The sequence below is a fragment of the Colias philodice genome, chromosome 21 (genome assembly GCF_061535455.1).
Source record: "Colias philodice isolate Cphi_HAF_F1 chromosome 21, ilColPhil1 Martin Lab GWU primary, whole genome shotgun sequence".
NCBI lineage: Eukaryota > Metazoa > Arthropoda > Insecta > Lepidoptera > Pieridae > Colias > Colias philodice.
The window spans coordinates 4863190-4879020 of NC_143106.1; the positions used below are offsets into that span (position 1 = coordinate 4863190).

General features: G+C 31.8%; 2 protein-coding genes and 3 long non-coding RNA genes across 6 annotated transcripts in view; 3 read left to right on the forward strand and 2 right to left on the reverse strand.

Moving 5' to 3' along the window:
- The window catches only part of LOC149478850 (uncharacterized), a 70435-nt gene that overhangs the window by 21295 nt on the left and 33309 nt on the right, over nt 1-15831 (reverse strand). The window contains exon 2 of one of the 2 annotated variants that reach the window (XM_089709141.1): nt 13134-13213. In XM_089709141.1, coding sequence (XP_089565267.1) covers nt 13134-13193 — 60 coding nt within the window. In that variant the 5' untranslated portion in view covers nt 13194-13213. Of the gene's footprint in view, nt 1-443; nt 673-13133; nt 13214-15831 lie in introns of those variants that run through there. The other variant, XM_089709142.1, reaches the window with a different exon arrangement.
- LOC149478851 (uncharacterized) overlaps nt 1-15831 on the forward strand; it is a 56956-nt gene that overhangs the window by 1556 nt on the left and 39569 nt on the right. The window lies entirely within an intron of this gene.
- LOC149478852 (uncharacterized) lies at nt 1870-3196 on the forward strand. The gene is made up of 3 exons (XR_016317343.1): nt 1870-2214; nt 2341-2402; nt 2477-3196. It is a non-coding gene; the product is annotated as an uncharacterized LOC149478852 (long non-coding RNA).
- On the reverse strand, nt 7905-9010 carry LOC149478853 (uncharacterized). Its single transcript, XR_016317375.1, has 3 exons — nt 8427-9010; nt 8242-8303; nt 7905-8167 (listed from the first exon to the last, which is right to left on the reverse strand). It is a non-coding gene; the product is annotated as an uncharacterized LOC149478853 (long non-coding RNA).
- The window catches only part of LOC149478854 (methyl-CpG-binding domain protein 4-like), a 40870-nt gene continuing 39281 nt past the window's right edge, over nt 14243-15831 (forward strand). Inside the window, exon 1 of the mRNA XM_089709143.1 lies at nt 14243-14388. Within this exon, the coding sequence (XP_089565269.1) occupies nt 14382-14388 (7 nt within the window). The 5' untranslated portion in view covers nt 14243-14381. The remainder of the gene's footprint in view (nt 14389-15831) is intronic.

Here is a 15831-nt window from a genome sequence, read left to right on the forward strand (position 1 = left end):
CACTAATTTTTCACGGAATACAATGAAAGATATGGAATCATAAAAGCGTATACTAATGAGTAGGTAGGTACATATACCTACTACATCTATCCATGTTATGTTATAATTATGTATATCAAAGCGTGTATTAATTAATGCATGTGGGGTTTAATTATTTTGTAAGATAATTTTAATATGCATATTAAATGTTTTGTATCTTTAATGATTTCCTGTAAATAAATTCACGCTAGCGAAATTGGCACGTAAGGTACATCTTTATATTAGCTTGGAAAGTTGGAATAAGTAATTAGAATAACTGAATATCTATTGAAGATTGAAAACTACTATAATATGGTTTGATATCATTCATTCATTAAAGCTTTAACTGGATAAAACTAATAAATAATTAAACTAAATAATATTATCTAGGTACTAGTTAAATGATAATTTGGCGTTTTCATTACCTGTGTAATTTTATTTTTGAGATCCATTGTGTATATATATGTAAAACCTTTTTATTTTTCATCAAAAACACTGTCACACAATAAAAACGAAAACAAAAAGCACGGACGTTCTAAATTTAAACATACGAATTTTGCCACGGGCGGGAAAATTGGCATTTCGAGACTAGTTTCCGTGTTTCCACCACAAACGGAAAAAGAATACTAGTGAGACTCTCCACGTTTAACATGTATTTACCGCAACTTGTGATGATGACATCTACAAAACACATCACAGAAAATCATATTGTGATTTGTTTACTCTGTTTATCTGTTTTTAATGTCTACAGAACTGTCTCAAGTTGGGAAGAAGTCAACAACTTTACACGTGCTATAAATTAGGTATCTATACATAGATACCTACATCTATATTCTATACATACATATAATAAATCTGTAGAAGGGTCAATTCTGTACATTGAAAATATTGAAAAAATAAATAGCTGGGGGTGTTACTGGATCGATACCAGACCCAAATATGCGAATAAAAAAATTTTTGTCTGTCTGTATGTGCACTGTGCAGGCATCACGTGAAAACTAACGGTTCGATTTCGATGAAACTTTGTATAATTATACCTTATTATCCTGGGCATAAAATGGGATACTTTTTAATTTTTATCCTGGAAAAATACATAGAAAAAAATCTTAATTTTTCAGTTTTATCCATAGACTTGTTCTGTAGAACCGCGAACACACGTTGCGCTACCCGCAGTGGATTCAGCGCCGTAACCTGTAGCGTTGTAAATACTTTTGTAAATATATTATAGTACGTATGTACCTACGTAGTTTAAGTTTTCATCGTAAATTGGTTTATTTAGGTTGGTATTTTATTTTCTTTTGGTTTATATTTGGAAACATAGGTAATTAGGTTATAAGGTAAAGTAGGTTAGTTATTGCACGCCTCATAAGCGAAGCGTTGAGGTGGGTACTACTGTCACTTCGCGCAAAACATCTGATTTTTCAAACTTAAAATGTCTTTATGTATCATACATTGCACTTGTAAGACAATACATACACACACATATTAAGAAAAAACACTATTTTTAACATTCATGATATTTTTGATGTCATTTTTGTTATTTAAACTAGTTAAAAAACAGTTTAAAAAAGTTCTGTCTTGGACGTCCGTGTGTCTGTATGTGCGGAGGATTTTCTTGTTAAGGTGATGAATTAATTTTTCTAACATTTACGGCCCTTTTTAAACCTTCGTAATGTTTATATTATTAAAGTTGTCGTGATGAAAATTCTTGACAAGAAAGTTCAATAGTAACACAATACGTCTACCGTTTTAGAAACATGATTCCATGATATTTTCTCGATAGAAAAAAAATACAAAGTTCTCATTGTTATTTTTTTTTAATCTCTGGCATCTTCAAAATAACAAACGTAAAGTTACGACTTTTTGGATATTAACTATAAAATATACAACCTATACGTCTACCGATTTAGAATTTTGAAATATGCGATGGTTTTGAAATAAACAAGAAATACTTGAAATTAGCGCGCGACCAGCCAATATAGCGAGAGCCGCCCTGTACCTTCCTACCCCGATCGCTGCACGAGTCATTCCCGCTACGGCCGTCACACGGGGAACTTGTGTCGCTCGCGCAATCGTAAAAAAGGGTGACAACACGATAAGACAAAATGAGACAAATGGGGACAATAAAGAAAATAAGAAGAAGAAACATAAAGGTTGGAGGAAAAAGAATGCTTACAATTGGAACAAATTAATGAAGTAAGTTGGTTTTATTTTAAATTTGATGATAATGGTATTATAGACGATGTTTGATATGTACCCCTGTTTTAAGTACATAACGAATGTGTAAGGTTTTTTCATTTATAGCATAGATAATCTTTTCAGAAATCCGGAATCCAGAAGGAAAATAAACCCACTGATTGTTCACAATGTGAACCCACTCCTTCGTAAGTACCTTTATTCAGTCAAAAATGTATGTTATCAACGCTCTACTGGTTTTATCGCATGATTCCATTTTTAGCAAAAAGCAACAAAGTGCAAAGAAATAAAAAATCATGGTGAACTTAGTGGAAGTATGGTGGACTAAATATGGAACAGGAGCTCATTGGAGTAGTATTATATTTAAAAAAAATACGAAAAAATTTCAAGAATTACATTTCTTAGTGGGTGGTAGATAAGTATGTTGTATAAAGAAATTGATTTTGATATTTATTTCATTTATACTTACTACACCTGTGCGGGAAATTGCTTGGTACTAAAACAGGTTTATATTAATATTTACATAGTAATGTGAGTTTTCATTTCGAAAAATTTTGTGTAAGTACATACATATATTAAATTGAGTTCCTGGGTGATCTGGAAACACAATTGGGCCCGGAAGATGGCGCTGCAGTCACTCCTCCTAATCACATGAACCGATTTGGATGAATATTTGTGTGCACATTTCATTGTTGTGGGATGATTGGTTGATTCGTTTTCACATTAGCTAATATTATGTATTTTTGTTGTAAACTTAATTTAATGTTTATAATACATTATTATTGGTATAAATAAGCCAGTGTTCGTCTCACATTGCTGTACCTGCCTACCTACCCTACCAGGGCCTAACTTTGTTCTGGCTATTTTATTTTGATTATTTGTAATGAATAATTACAATTATAATAGAGTGCAAAAAATAAATACATGCGTCAATATATTTTGTGTTTTTTTTAAACAATTTTTTTATTTAAAAAAATATCATTCCGACCGCGGCTTTGCCCGCGTGGAATTAGGTTATATCGTGAATCCTGTTTTATCCCACAGTACTGTTCAGTTCGGATAAAAAGTATCCTATGTGTAAATCCAGGCAATTAGCTATATTTTATCAAAATTGGTAATTTATAACTTCTTTCAGAAATAGTACCTTTCATTTCTGGACATGATGTAATAGGTATCTACGTCAGCATCAAATTCTATCTAAATCAATTCAGTAGTCCGCGTTATTGAGTACCATTTCATTTTTTCAGAGTAACAATATTTTTTGTTATTTTAAAGATTATTTATAACCTGTATTATTTTGTAATAAAGTAAACATTACGAAATAATAATAAATATTAATAATGTCTAAGTAGTTGTTAAAAAGTTACAATATTATAACTGTATGACGACTCCATACATGTTTGTCCCGAGTCGGCCAGCGGCAGCGCGGCGAGTTTGCAAGAATGACTTCGCGCACACCCGCGTTCGCGATAGCGAGCTATTAGACTCCGCCCGCCAAGCAGTGGATTTTTTTTTGTGTATCGTCTTAACACGATAGCGACCGAAATACTTTACTAATCGAGTCTTTTTTTTTTCTCTTACGCTTGAGTATGCTCAGGAATAGAACCCTTTCATTTTTCAGGGTCTGATTCGATGTGGTTTAATTTTTATTAAATAAACAAAAATAATAATTAATAAATAATTATTAAAAAAAAATTATGAGGCGTGCACTTTTGGATTTTCCAAACTATTAAACTCATAATAGTTGTTTTTCACACGGGCAACTTTAGTTTTACGTAGCTCTTTTCCGTGTCCCAAAAAATCTTTATGTTCATATCCAGACGAGCTCAGTAACCATGTTGTGTATGCTGAAGATCTCAATTATTAACTTTCTGTCGCATTGTCACGATTACTTTTTTATTTTTGCAAACTTTTCGTCACTGTCTAGTGTCTGTAATTTACTGCTATAGTACGACATAAAAGAGATGAAATTAATTATTTTGGAACTAATTCGTTTTTCATTACCTGGCAACCCTGAATTGGCAATGTAGCTGTCAAGTTGAATAAAAATTTGTTGTTTTTTTCGTGAAGTGGAGAATTATTGAGATAAAATTGTTATTTAGAACAAGAAATTTAAATTAAAAAGGAGACATCATGAAAAAGGTTAAACGTAGCGGTGTCCGTGATGTGGTGTATAAAGTTTTTATTCGGTGTTTGTCCGAATTTCAAGCTGGAAATTTATTGACTGATTTGGAAAACGTTTACAAACGTACAGCAGAATATACCGGTGAGATTCCATTTATTTTTGCTCAGTACTACGTAAAATAGAATATACCATTAGTAACGAGTGTTTAATGTATGTATGTATGGCGATTATTACGTTTTCGCAAATTAATTTGAGGTTATTTGTATGTAAACAAAAACTAGTTTTTATAGTGCGACCAGCACAATTTGAGTCAAGAAGTTATATCCAATCCAACCAGCCTCAAATAAAGTACCTAGTTTAGATTTTACTACATAGTATAGTGATAACTGTTTTCATACAGCTATCTATCTATTAATCAATCAAACCATAAGAAAAAAATCATATTTACTGTATCATATTTACAGATACTGAAGATGCCCCGTACCCTCTTGCCAGTACTTCGAAACAGAGTGATGATCAGTCCTTTGAAGGAGTAGAATATTTAGATTTTGATGAATTATATTAATGTACAAAATTTATCTACAAAAAAAATAAAAATATGTGGTTTTCAAATCGCCTTGTTTTTTTCTACCCGACGGACCCAGAAAGAGGGTAATGTGTTTGAGCTGCATGTATGCTTGTTTGTTTGTATGTTTGATTCTATGTGCGCCTCTGCAGTCTAAACACTTGACCGATTTTTATAAAATAACTAATTCCAAATACATTTAAGTAAAATTTGACCTAGGTAGGTCAATTAAAATACTAATGTATTTTTGTCTTAAATTACACTATTGCTACACTGAAACAATTATAACGGTTTAAATCGCGGTATTTATTTTAGATTATATTATATACATTTTTGGATTTTTATTCTATAGTATCAAGATCGCTTGCGTCGCAGTATCAGTGTTGCTATATGAGCGACGGTGGCGCCCTCATTTATTTTCATCTCTTTTGTGTAGCACTGTACATGCTACTTATCAAGGTCGGAATTACGATGAAAAAAATACTTACTACAGAACGCGAGCTCAACAGCAGAAGCTCAATAGAGGGATCACCTTAATTTAATTATTATAGGCCTAGCCGTATTTGGGTCCAATAGATATTTATAAGATGTCATTGTCAGAGTTACTCAAAATGGAGAAATAAACCATCCACGCGAAGACCGACATCCGCGCGGACGGAGTCGCGGACGGAAGCTAGTTAATTAAATATGTTTGATTACTAACAAATTTTTATATAAAATACAAAAACGCATAGATTAAGAAAAAATAAACATCTTAGCTACGTACAATTTTGAATACACAATATGTATTTTGGTGTCCCTTGGCTTTTTGATATATTAATGTGCCGATGATAAAATTCGTTTATTTTATTTTATGTAGGTTATTTATTTTATTTATTTTAGTTCATTTCATGTCAATAATACTTACATATTGTATTTTAACAATAAAACCGCAAATCACAAGAAAGAAAATACCACAAAATTGTAAAACTTATAAGTTATTATCTACGTATGTTGGGACAATAATATTGTTTTATTGCTTTATTATTATGAACTTCGAAGGATTTTACACACGTAGAAAACTATAAAAAGTACATATTATTCAATTAAAAAATATAAGCAAAATACTTATGATACAGGGTGTGGCGAGTGATGGCGTAATCTATACTTATAATAAATCTGTAGAGAGGCCAATTCTGTACATGAAATATATTTAAAAAAAAACTATGAAGGGGTGATAAGGGATCGCTACTGATGCCAAAAATGCAATCAGTAAAATTTTTGTCTGTCTGTCTGTCTGTCTGTATATTCGTTATAGAAACAAAAACTACACGACGGATTTTAACCAAATTTGGCACAATTATTCTTCATACTCCTGGGCAGGTTAAAGTAAAAGAATCATGTAAATCGGCGTAGAAACACCAAAGTTATACATGAAATACGCTATATTATGTCATCGCGCGAGAATACAGAATCAGGCCATAAGGATTATTTTTGTGTATCAGTTGCCGCGTTCGACGCGCTTCGCGGCGGGAGCTATAAAAAGGCGGCGGGTCTGCACCCGTTTCGCGTTGTCACGGCATCACGTGTGAACGGCTGAACCGATTTCGATAATTCTTTTCTATTATATTCATTGAAGTACGAGGATGGTTCTTATGTAGAGAAAACGTAAATATGTACCACGGGCGAAGCCGGGGCGGACCGCTAGTGAATGAATAATCTGGTACCTACCTAACTGGAGATAGAGGACGTCGCGGTCGTGGCGGTTCCAGAAAACGCATATTGTTTATATTAAAATCCCCTCAGGTTTCGAGATATTCGACATTCTTCGAAAATTTCTTTAAGACGATACACAAAAAAAATCCACTGCTTGGCGGGCGGAGTCTAATAGCTCGCTATCGCGAACGCGGGTGTGCGCGAAGTCATTCTTGCAAACTCGCCGCGCTGCCGCTGGCCGACTCGGGACAAACATGTATGGAGTCGTCATACAGTTATAATATTGTCATACATTTATTTAATTGTTGATTTATTGGTTTTATTTTCTTGCTTATAAACAAATAATCTTCTTTTTAACAACTACTTAGACATTATTAATAATAATTATTATCATTTCGTAATGTTTACTTTATTACAAAATAATACAGGTTATAAATAATCTTTAAAATAACAAAAAATATTGTTACTCTGAAAAAATGAAATGGTACTCAATAACGCGGACTACTGAATTGATTTAGATAGAATTTGATGCTGACGTAGATATTACATCATGCCCAGAAATTAAAGGTACTATTTCTGAAAGAAGTTATAAACCCTAATTCTTCTCAGTCAAAGTCAAGAGTGGAAGATATCACTAATACAGTAAAACTGATGCGAAACTTTGGATGTTAATTTGTATATTTTTTTGTTAGTTGTTACTTAATCACGTCAAGACTACATTACCAATTTTGATAAAATATAGCTAATTGCCTGGATTTACACATAGGATACTTTTTATCCGAACTGAACACTTCTGTGGGATAAAACAGGATTCACGATATAACCTAATTCCAAGCGGGTAAAGCCGCGGTCGGAATGATATTTTTTTAAATAGAAAAATTGTTTTAAAAAAAACACAAAATATATTGACGCATGTATTTATTTTTTGCACTCTATTATAATTGTAATTATTCATTACAAATAATCAAAATAAAATAGCCAGAACAAAGTTAGGCCCTGGTAGGGTAGGTAGGCAGGTACAGCAATGTGAGACGAACACTGGCTTATTTATACCAATAATAATGTATTATAAACATTAAATTAAGTTTACAACAAAAATACATAATATTAGCTAATGTGAAAACGAATCAACCAATCATCCCACAACAATGAAATGTGCACACAAATATTCACCCAAATCGGTTCATGTGATTAGGAGGAGTGACTGCAGCGCCATCTTCCGGGCCCAATTGTGTTTCCAGATCACCCAGGAACTCAATTTAATATACTTACACAAAATTTTTCGAAATTAAAACTCACATTACTATGTAAATATGAATATAAACCTGTTTTAGTACTAAGCAATTTCCCGCACAGGTGTAGTAAGTATAAATGAAATAAATATCAACATCAAATTCTTTATACAACATACTTATCTACCACCTACTAAGAAATGTAATTCTTGAAATTTTTTCGTATTTTTTTTAAATATAATACTACTCCAATGAGCTCCTGTTCCATATCACGTCCGCCATACTTCCACTAAGTTCACCATGATTTTTTATTTCTTTGCACTTTGTTGCTTTTTGCTAAAAATGGAATCATGCGATAAAACCAGTAGAACGTTGATAACATACATTTTTGACTGAATAAAGGTACTTACGAAGGAGTGGGTTCACATTGTGAACAATCAGTGGGTTTATTTTCCTTCTGGATTCCGGATTTCTGAAAAGATTATCTATGCTATAAATGAAAAAAATCTTACACATTCGTTATGTACTTAAAACAGGGGTACATATCAAACATCGTCTATAATACAATTATCATCAAATTTAAAATAAAACCAACTTCTTCATTAATTTGTTCCAATTGTAAGCATTCTTTTTTCTCCAACCTTTATGTTTCTTCTTCTTATTTTCTTTATTGTCCCCATTTGTCTCATTTTGTCTTATCGTGTTGTCACCCTTTTTTACGATTGCGCGAGCGACACAAGTTCCCCGTGTGACGGCCGTAGCGGGAATGACTCGTGCAGCGATCGGGGTAGGAAGGTACAGGGCGGCTCTCGCTATATTGGCTGGTCGCGCGCTAATTTCAAGTATTTCTTGTTTATTTCAAAACCATCGCATATTTCAAAATTCTAAATCGGTAGACGTATAGGTTGTATATTTTATAGTTAATATCCAAAAAGTCGTAACTTTACGTTTGTTATTTTGAAGATGCCAGAGATTATAAAAAAATAACAATGAGAACTTTGTATTTTTTTTCTATCGAGAAAATATCATGGAATCATGTTTCTAAAACGGTAGACGTATTGTGTTACTATTGAACTTTCTTGTCAAGAATTTTCATCACGACAACTTTAATAATATAAAAATTACGAAGGTTTGAAAAGGGCCGTAAATGTTAGAAAAATTAATTCATCACCTTAAAATTAAGTACCTACTTACACCCTTTAATGGGACATACTGACGTACAAGCAGCTTCAAGCAATAATTTATTAAAAAATGTAGAGTTCTTGTAAGGGCTCATGGTGGCCGCCTTGAAGAACTTGTATAAAATTTTATTTATACAAGTTGTTAGATACCGGTAAGCGGATAGTTTAAAATGATATTTTCTATGCCCATGAACCCATGATACCAGGAGAAATCAGCCCAACCTGTGTCCCATTATTATAAAAATTTATCGTTTAAATCGTACGTAGTACATATGTATATCTCGATGTTTAAATCGGACATTTTTCAACAGGTAAACCATTATTTAACTTAGTTGAGTTTACCACCTTCTATATCTTTGGGAATTCACTGGGATATGATTAGAATTTTAAACATTCTAACTATCCATAATAAAAAATCCCTTTTCCAACATACAAGGAAATAAAGCAAACAATACAAAACGTGAATTTATTACATAGTAAGTACGTATACTATGCTATAGAATTTATAATTCTGAATAATTTATAACTTACATAACTTGGATTTTTATAATAAATCTTTGTACAAAAATATCATATTATTTTTATGTTATGTACCTACTTACCTATAATAATATGTACTCTTTGATGGATAAATAATTAAGAAAATCTTAATCTTATCTTAATATCTTAATACTATTATAAAGGCGAAAGTTTGTATGGATGTTTGTTACTCTTTCACGTAAAAACTACTGAACCGATTACAATGAAATTTAGCACACATATAGAGGGTAACTTGGATTAACACATAGGATAGGTTTTATCCCGGAAATCCCACGGGAACGGGAACTAAGGTGGTAACTGGTTTTCCTTTGAAAACGCGGGCGAAGCCGCGGGCGGAAATCTAGTAATAAATATAAAATTATTTAACGCGACATTTATTTTAATTTCATTATATTTTACCAAATTATTAATTAGATTCGAGAATTTAAAAGAAAACAATATTAATTACAAAAGATTAAAATTGCAATAACAATTACGAATATATTTTACCTGATAAAGCCCTTGCTTTGTCTATACTTGAATTAACTTTAATTCAAGTATCATTAAATTATTTTCCGGACATTTTACTTACGGGAAAACTGTTTGAGGAAACTCTTCACGTGGTCATTAATGGCACTTAAATTAAACAATTAATAATTAATAATAATCGATAATTTTAGAATTATAATAACTGTAAACTGTAAGTACTTATAGTTTGCATCAAATGTGCCAAAATTATATGAATGATGAACATTCAATGTGGTTTCGTAGAGTAGGATTAGTTTTTTTTATTAGCTAATGAATACATGTTACCATCAAAAACAAAACTGGTGGAAAATATTTTGTATTGATATAATTAGATGTAGATATCTAACAGCTCGTGACATATAAACATACATTTTGTTTATCTTCGTGCAAATAATACATGTTTACAAAAGAAACTACAAAACAGTTTCGGAGAATTTTGTTTTACGACAGCAACTTTATTATATAACAAATAATTTAAATGTGTCTTACCTTGGTCTTACTAATAAGTTCTTATCAAAAGGTTTTTCAAAATATTAATTATTTTTTCAAATAGCACTACTTTATTCACACTTGTAAGTTTTAAAACTGCCTGTTAAGTTCGAGATTAGTATTCAACAAATGGCTAGTTTGTTTAATAAAAACTCACTGACCTACATCTCTTCTCTATATGTATTTAATACTAGGGCTGCTAGACAATGAAAACGCCATTTTTAGTTTGTTCCAAGTACATGTATAATTACTTCCTATGCCTAGGTATAATACTGAACTACCACAGTGAACTACTAAAGAATATCTATGTTTACTTCACTTAACTAATTGCTTTCTCATTTTTGTAACTTTAAAAAAAATAGAGAAAACGCAATTTGTCCCTTTATCTTGTGATAACAGCAAGGAAGACTGGCTAGTTTTAATAAGGGAAAAAATAAAATCACTTTACTACGAAGTCATCAATTACCCACAGGAAAATCAATGATTAGTTACGGGTTGCTATTGTTGTTTAAAACACTGTACTACTGTGTACTTACTACTTTACTAATTGTATACAAGGGTTTCTCCAACACAGTTTACAAGAACTTAATCTTTTACAGATTATACAACTCATGTTTCCGAAGTTAACTTGTAGGTATGTGAATCTAAAATCACAAGTTCTTAGAATTTTTACTTGAATTTGTGATATTAATATTTTTTAAATTAAATCAATACCTAGCTTATAAGCACCCAAAAAGAACAGGAATATGTATGTAGAAATGTAGAATGTAGATATTTTATTTGGTAGGTAACGTCTTGCCTTTCCGTGATATAAATTATAATCATATTGCATAAAATATATGACTCTAGTCATATAATTACGAGAATAGTAATAACATAAAAAGCATAACTGCAACTATGAACTGCAACATTGAGTTACTATGTACTACGTACTAGAGTGGCTATTCCAAACAAAAACATTGCGCACGGCCGCGCGCCGGTCGCGTTGTGGACTGTGGTGGGTGAACTTACTGGTGAAAAGTCACTCCTCGGGCTTTGTTTGTAAGAAACTGTTAAAACAATATCTCAGCACACACGAAGGCATTTTGAACAGAGCAATAACACGTGTTGACGCGGCAAACGGGGGGCACAGTTCGGCACAGACTAAATGAGTTTGTGACGTTTGCCTCTAACTCGTGTTACAAAGAGTGTAGTAGCGATGTCCTCTCTACGTACGTAGTACATAGTAACTCAATGAACTGCAATCGTTTTAATGTAATTTCTAACAAAAAAAATTGAATCAGATAAGTAGCCCTTATTTAAAGAAATGCGAAACAGATAACCCTGCGGAAATCTTCATGTGTAAGTAAAATTAGTACCTCTAATGATAACACCATATTATCTGCTAATGTTTAGTTTAAGATATAGCTTCGTATAGGAAAGTGTTGCGCATAAAACCTATACGATTTATTTAAAAATTCTTGCTTTTTCTGTATAACAATTTGAACCAACTGGAGCTAATTATTGTCCTGACTCCATAATAGCCAATAAAGGACTTCTTGAATATCAATCTTCCGTTATACATAATTAAATACTTCATTGAAAGACTTTTTTTTCTAATAGTGCCAATCGCCAGTTCTAAGGTAGAGTGAAGGGAGCGATGGGCCTCAGCGCTAGATAGCAAGAGCATAAGATACATTTTTGTTCATAGATCATGTCTCGTTGTTTTATGGCCATAACATCGAACCGGCAAAGTAAACAGCGGATAAGTCATGAAATATGCGGCCCGGCCGTGCCGCCGTCCGTGCCGCCTACTGTACTGCACTATCATCCCAATTAAATTCTGTCATTTCGTTATTTACTTATATTATTAAATTATGTTTATATATATTGTATATAATAATATATGAATACGACAAAACTATCACTCCGTATCGAAACCGTTAACAAACTGCCGCCGGCAACCAAAAGCATCTATGGTATCTGCATGGTACTTGCATGGCATCTGCATGGCACTTGCAATATAAGTTCGAATAGCACAATTATTTCATGTTAATCGTACTTATAAGTAATTCATTAAAATTAAAAATTAAATTTAACCTCAAACACTAGCAACACGATTCAATATATTAGATATTATTTCTTCTAATTTCTATTGCTCTTTTCAGGGCCCTTAAAGTGTTATTGTTACATTTTCAGGGCTACAAAATTATCCACACATTATTGTGAATTTACTCAAAGTTGTAGAGAAAATTTACGACATAGTACATTACAATAAAGAACCTTCACTATAATATTATGCTTGTCGCTTATAATTGTTATATATATGTCTCATAGAGGCAGTGAAATGTACCTAATGTAAACTGTTTGCAATGTGAGTAGGGATTTAATAATTAAATAAATGTAAATTAGTCTTCTTTGTTTAAAAGGATTTGTCATAAAGGAAAATATGTAGTGTTATCTTCTAAAAGTTATTATTTAAGCATGACTTTGCCCTTTTGAGGTTAAGCCATGAAGAAAGGACGTACAGAACGATATTATAGTTACATAGTTACTTAAGCATTTTCTGTAGCGTTCTAGAATAAAAATAGTAAAAAAATACTCACATTGTCGCATACAAATTCAGGTATTTCCAACATTTTTGCCCTTAAATGTATCAGGTACATCGCCAAGTTAGAAACGGGGTCTGAAAAAAAGTCTATAATGTATTTGACCATTCGATAAATTATTTATGCTATTCTACTTATAGATATTATATGTATCCATAATATTTTGCCACAATTATCACACACCAATACTTACTCAATAAAAACATAAAGTTAAATAACTAAGTAACTATAACGGTTTTAAAATAAATAATAATTTATGAGACAGTTAAAGACCAAAAATCCATTATTTCTCCTGTTCGCCTGTAGCATTAGAGAATTTATAAAAACGATAAATTTTTATTGTTGTATTTTAATTACGTAAATTAAATTAATGATGCTTGTGATTGCGGCTCTGCCGGGGACGGGGGACCGGGGACCGGACTGGCACGGGGGACACGGCTTTAAAATGTTTCATTTGTTTCCCATCTCCGGCATGGCTCGGCATTAGCACGGTGTAACGTGAATCATGTTGAAATATTTAATCACCCTTCAAATTGTTAAAACCGACATTTAATTAATTTCGTATAGTTGAGTTCAACGCCCTCTCTTTAGAAAAGATGGAAACAAGTTTTATGCTACCTGTGGAATTAATTCTAGTACAAGTTTATTTTTAGCCGTCATACACAACGGTGGCGCCACCATATATGGTGATACCAGGTGATCGTGAAACTATAAAATATGCAAGAATACTATATTATTCTTTGAGACGTAAATCGTAATGGTTTGAATCGCAGTCTCTACACCTGAATGGGAATCAGTAACATCAAAATATATTTTGAATATGTATTAAGAACACAACACAACAACAAAGGAACAGCCGGAACATTATCATTATGTAGTTATGTATATAAAAATACATAAAAATATGTATTTTTTGTAGTTTATCTTTAATTAAAAAAAATGTCTACTGTCAGTCTGTGTCTGGCATAGTCCATAGATTAGATATAAGCTTCTTGGGCATAGGAGTCTGGCTATTAGTCACAGCTTGGTCACAGCTATTAGTGTTCTGTCAAATTGTCGTTATAATCCTTAGTTATTATCTGTGCCTGTGGTTTTAGGCTGTCATGAGTTGACGTTTGTTTATTTACATTTCACAAATTTTCATGGAATTTGGAAGTTTGTTCATCGCTTTTTTCAAGTTTTCAATTTCATCGTGTCATGAAAATTTAAATACTTTCTGCTTTGCAAGCTCCAGTACACTTCCAAATGGAATGTAAGTAATTTCTCATAATTACTAAAAAAATGCGACATGCCGACTTAACTTATTGAACTTTATTTCGTCAGACATACAGAACGTATTTTTACATTATAATATAGTGATAAAACCAATATACTTAATTATTAAAAGTAATTAATGTATATTCTAAGAGAGTCAACATATTTATAATAATATGTAGGTACGTAGTTATACCTCTCATTTTAGTTTTATGAATCGTATTTGGTAATCTATACTTACTAATATTATAAAGCTTAAGAGTTTGTATGTTTGTTTGTTTGAACTCGCTAATCTCAGGAACTACTGGTGTTAATATATGAATAAGAAATAACTTAGTTATTCAATTACGCCATATACTCTCTAACAACACCCAAATTTGGATATGAATTATAAAATAAGTAACTTACATTATTTCAAGTTCTTCGATTAAGCTGGCCAACTTTCTGAACATTGAATGCGGGACTCTTTTCAAAGTTATGGTTTCATTGATCAGATATTTCAGATGTTCCCAGACCATTCACATCCAACAGAATAAATATGGGATGGTTCATGGTTGGCCAGAATATTATGCTTAATAAATTACTTGATAATAAAAGAATCTTGATTATCATTCATTACAAACGGTCACATCAGATAATTTATAAACTTAATTTAAAATTTTAAATACAACAGGTTATTTTTTTCTATTCGTAGTCATGTACTTACATGTACATCATCATGCTCTATGAGGTATAAAGTGTAGTCAATTTACAGTAATTTGTTGATAAGACAGTGAGTCAAACAAATAACTTTTTTATGACTGTTTTTTCTTAAACATTAACACACCACATATTTTATAGCTTAATTCAATTTATGTACTATTACGCAGTTCAATAAAGAAACGAATCTTCAATGGCGGCCAAAGCTGACACTGTCGTATGGTAGGGTCAGCAAAAAAGAAAATAAAAATAACGTGAATGGATAATTATTTTATTAATTATTTCAAATTGTTTGTTGACAAACTTTTTTCTTATGGTATTTGTGTATTTATATGAATTATCATATTTACGTATACAGAATGTAACAAAATCCCCATAATATTTGTAATGAGCCCATAAAACTGAACAACTTTTCCCAAAGAACATATTTTGTCAAATTCCAATAAAACATTATTTACTTTCGCAAATGCACAATTGTCATTGTATGATAAAAACTATTATAGGGAAAATCAAATACATTTTAGTGATTTTATTTTTCCATTTTTTTTTGCATGCCGTACGGCCGTGTGTAAGCGAGAGGGAATGATAAGCGCCGCCATTGAAGATTCGTTTCTTTATTGAACTGCCTTATACTAAAAGATATGCATAATTTTCCATGGATGGGGTCAATGTGGGTAATTTTGTACAGGGTCAAAAACAACTCCACTTATACTTTTAATAACAATTCTAAATAACTACTTTT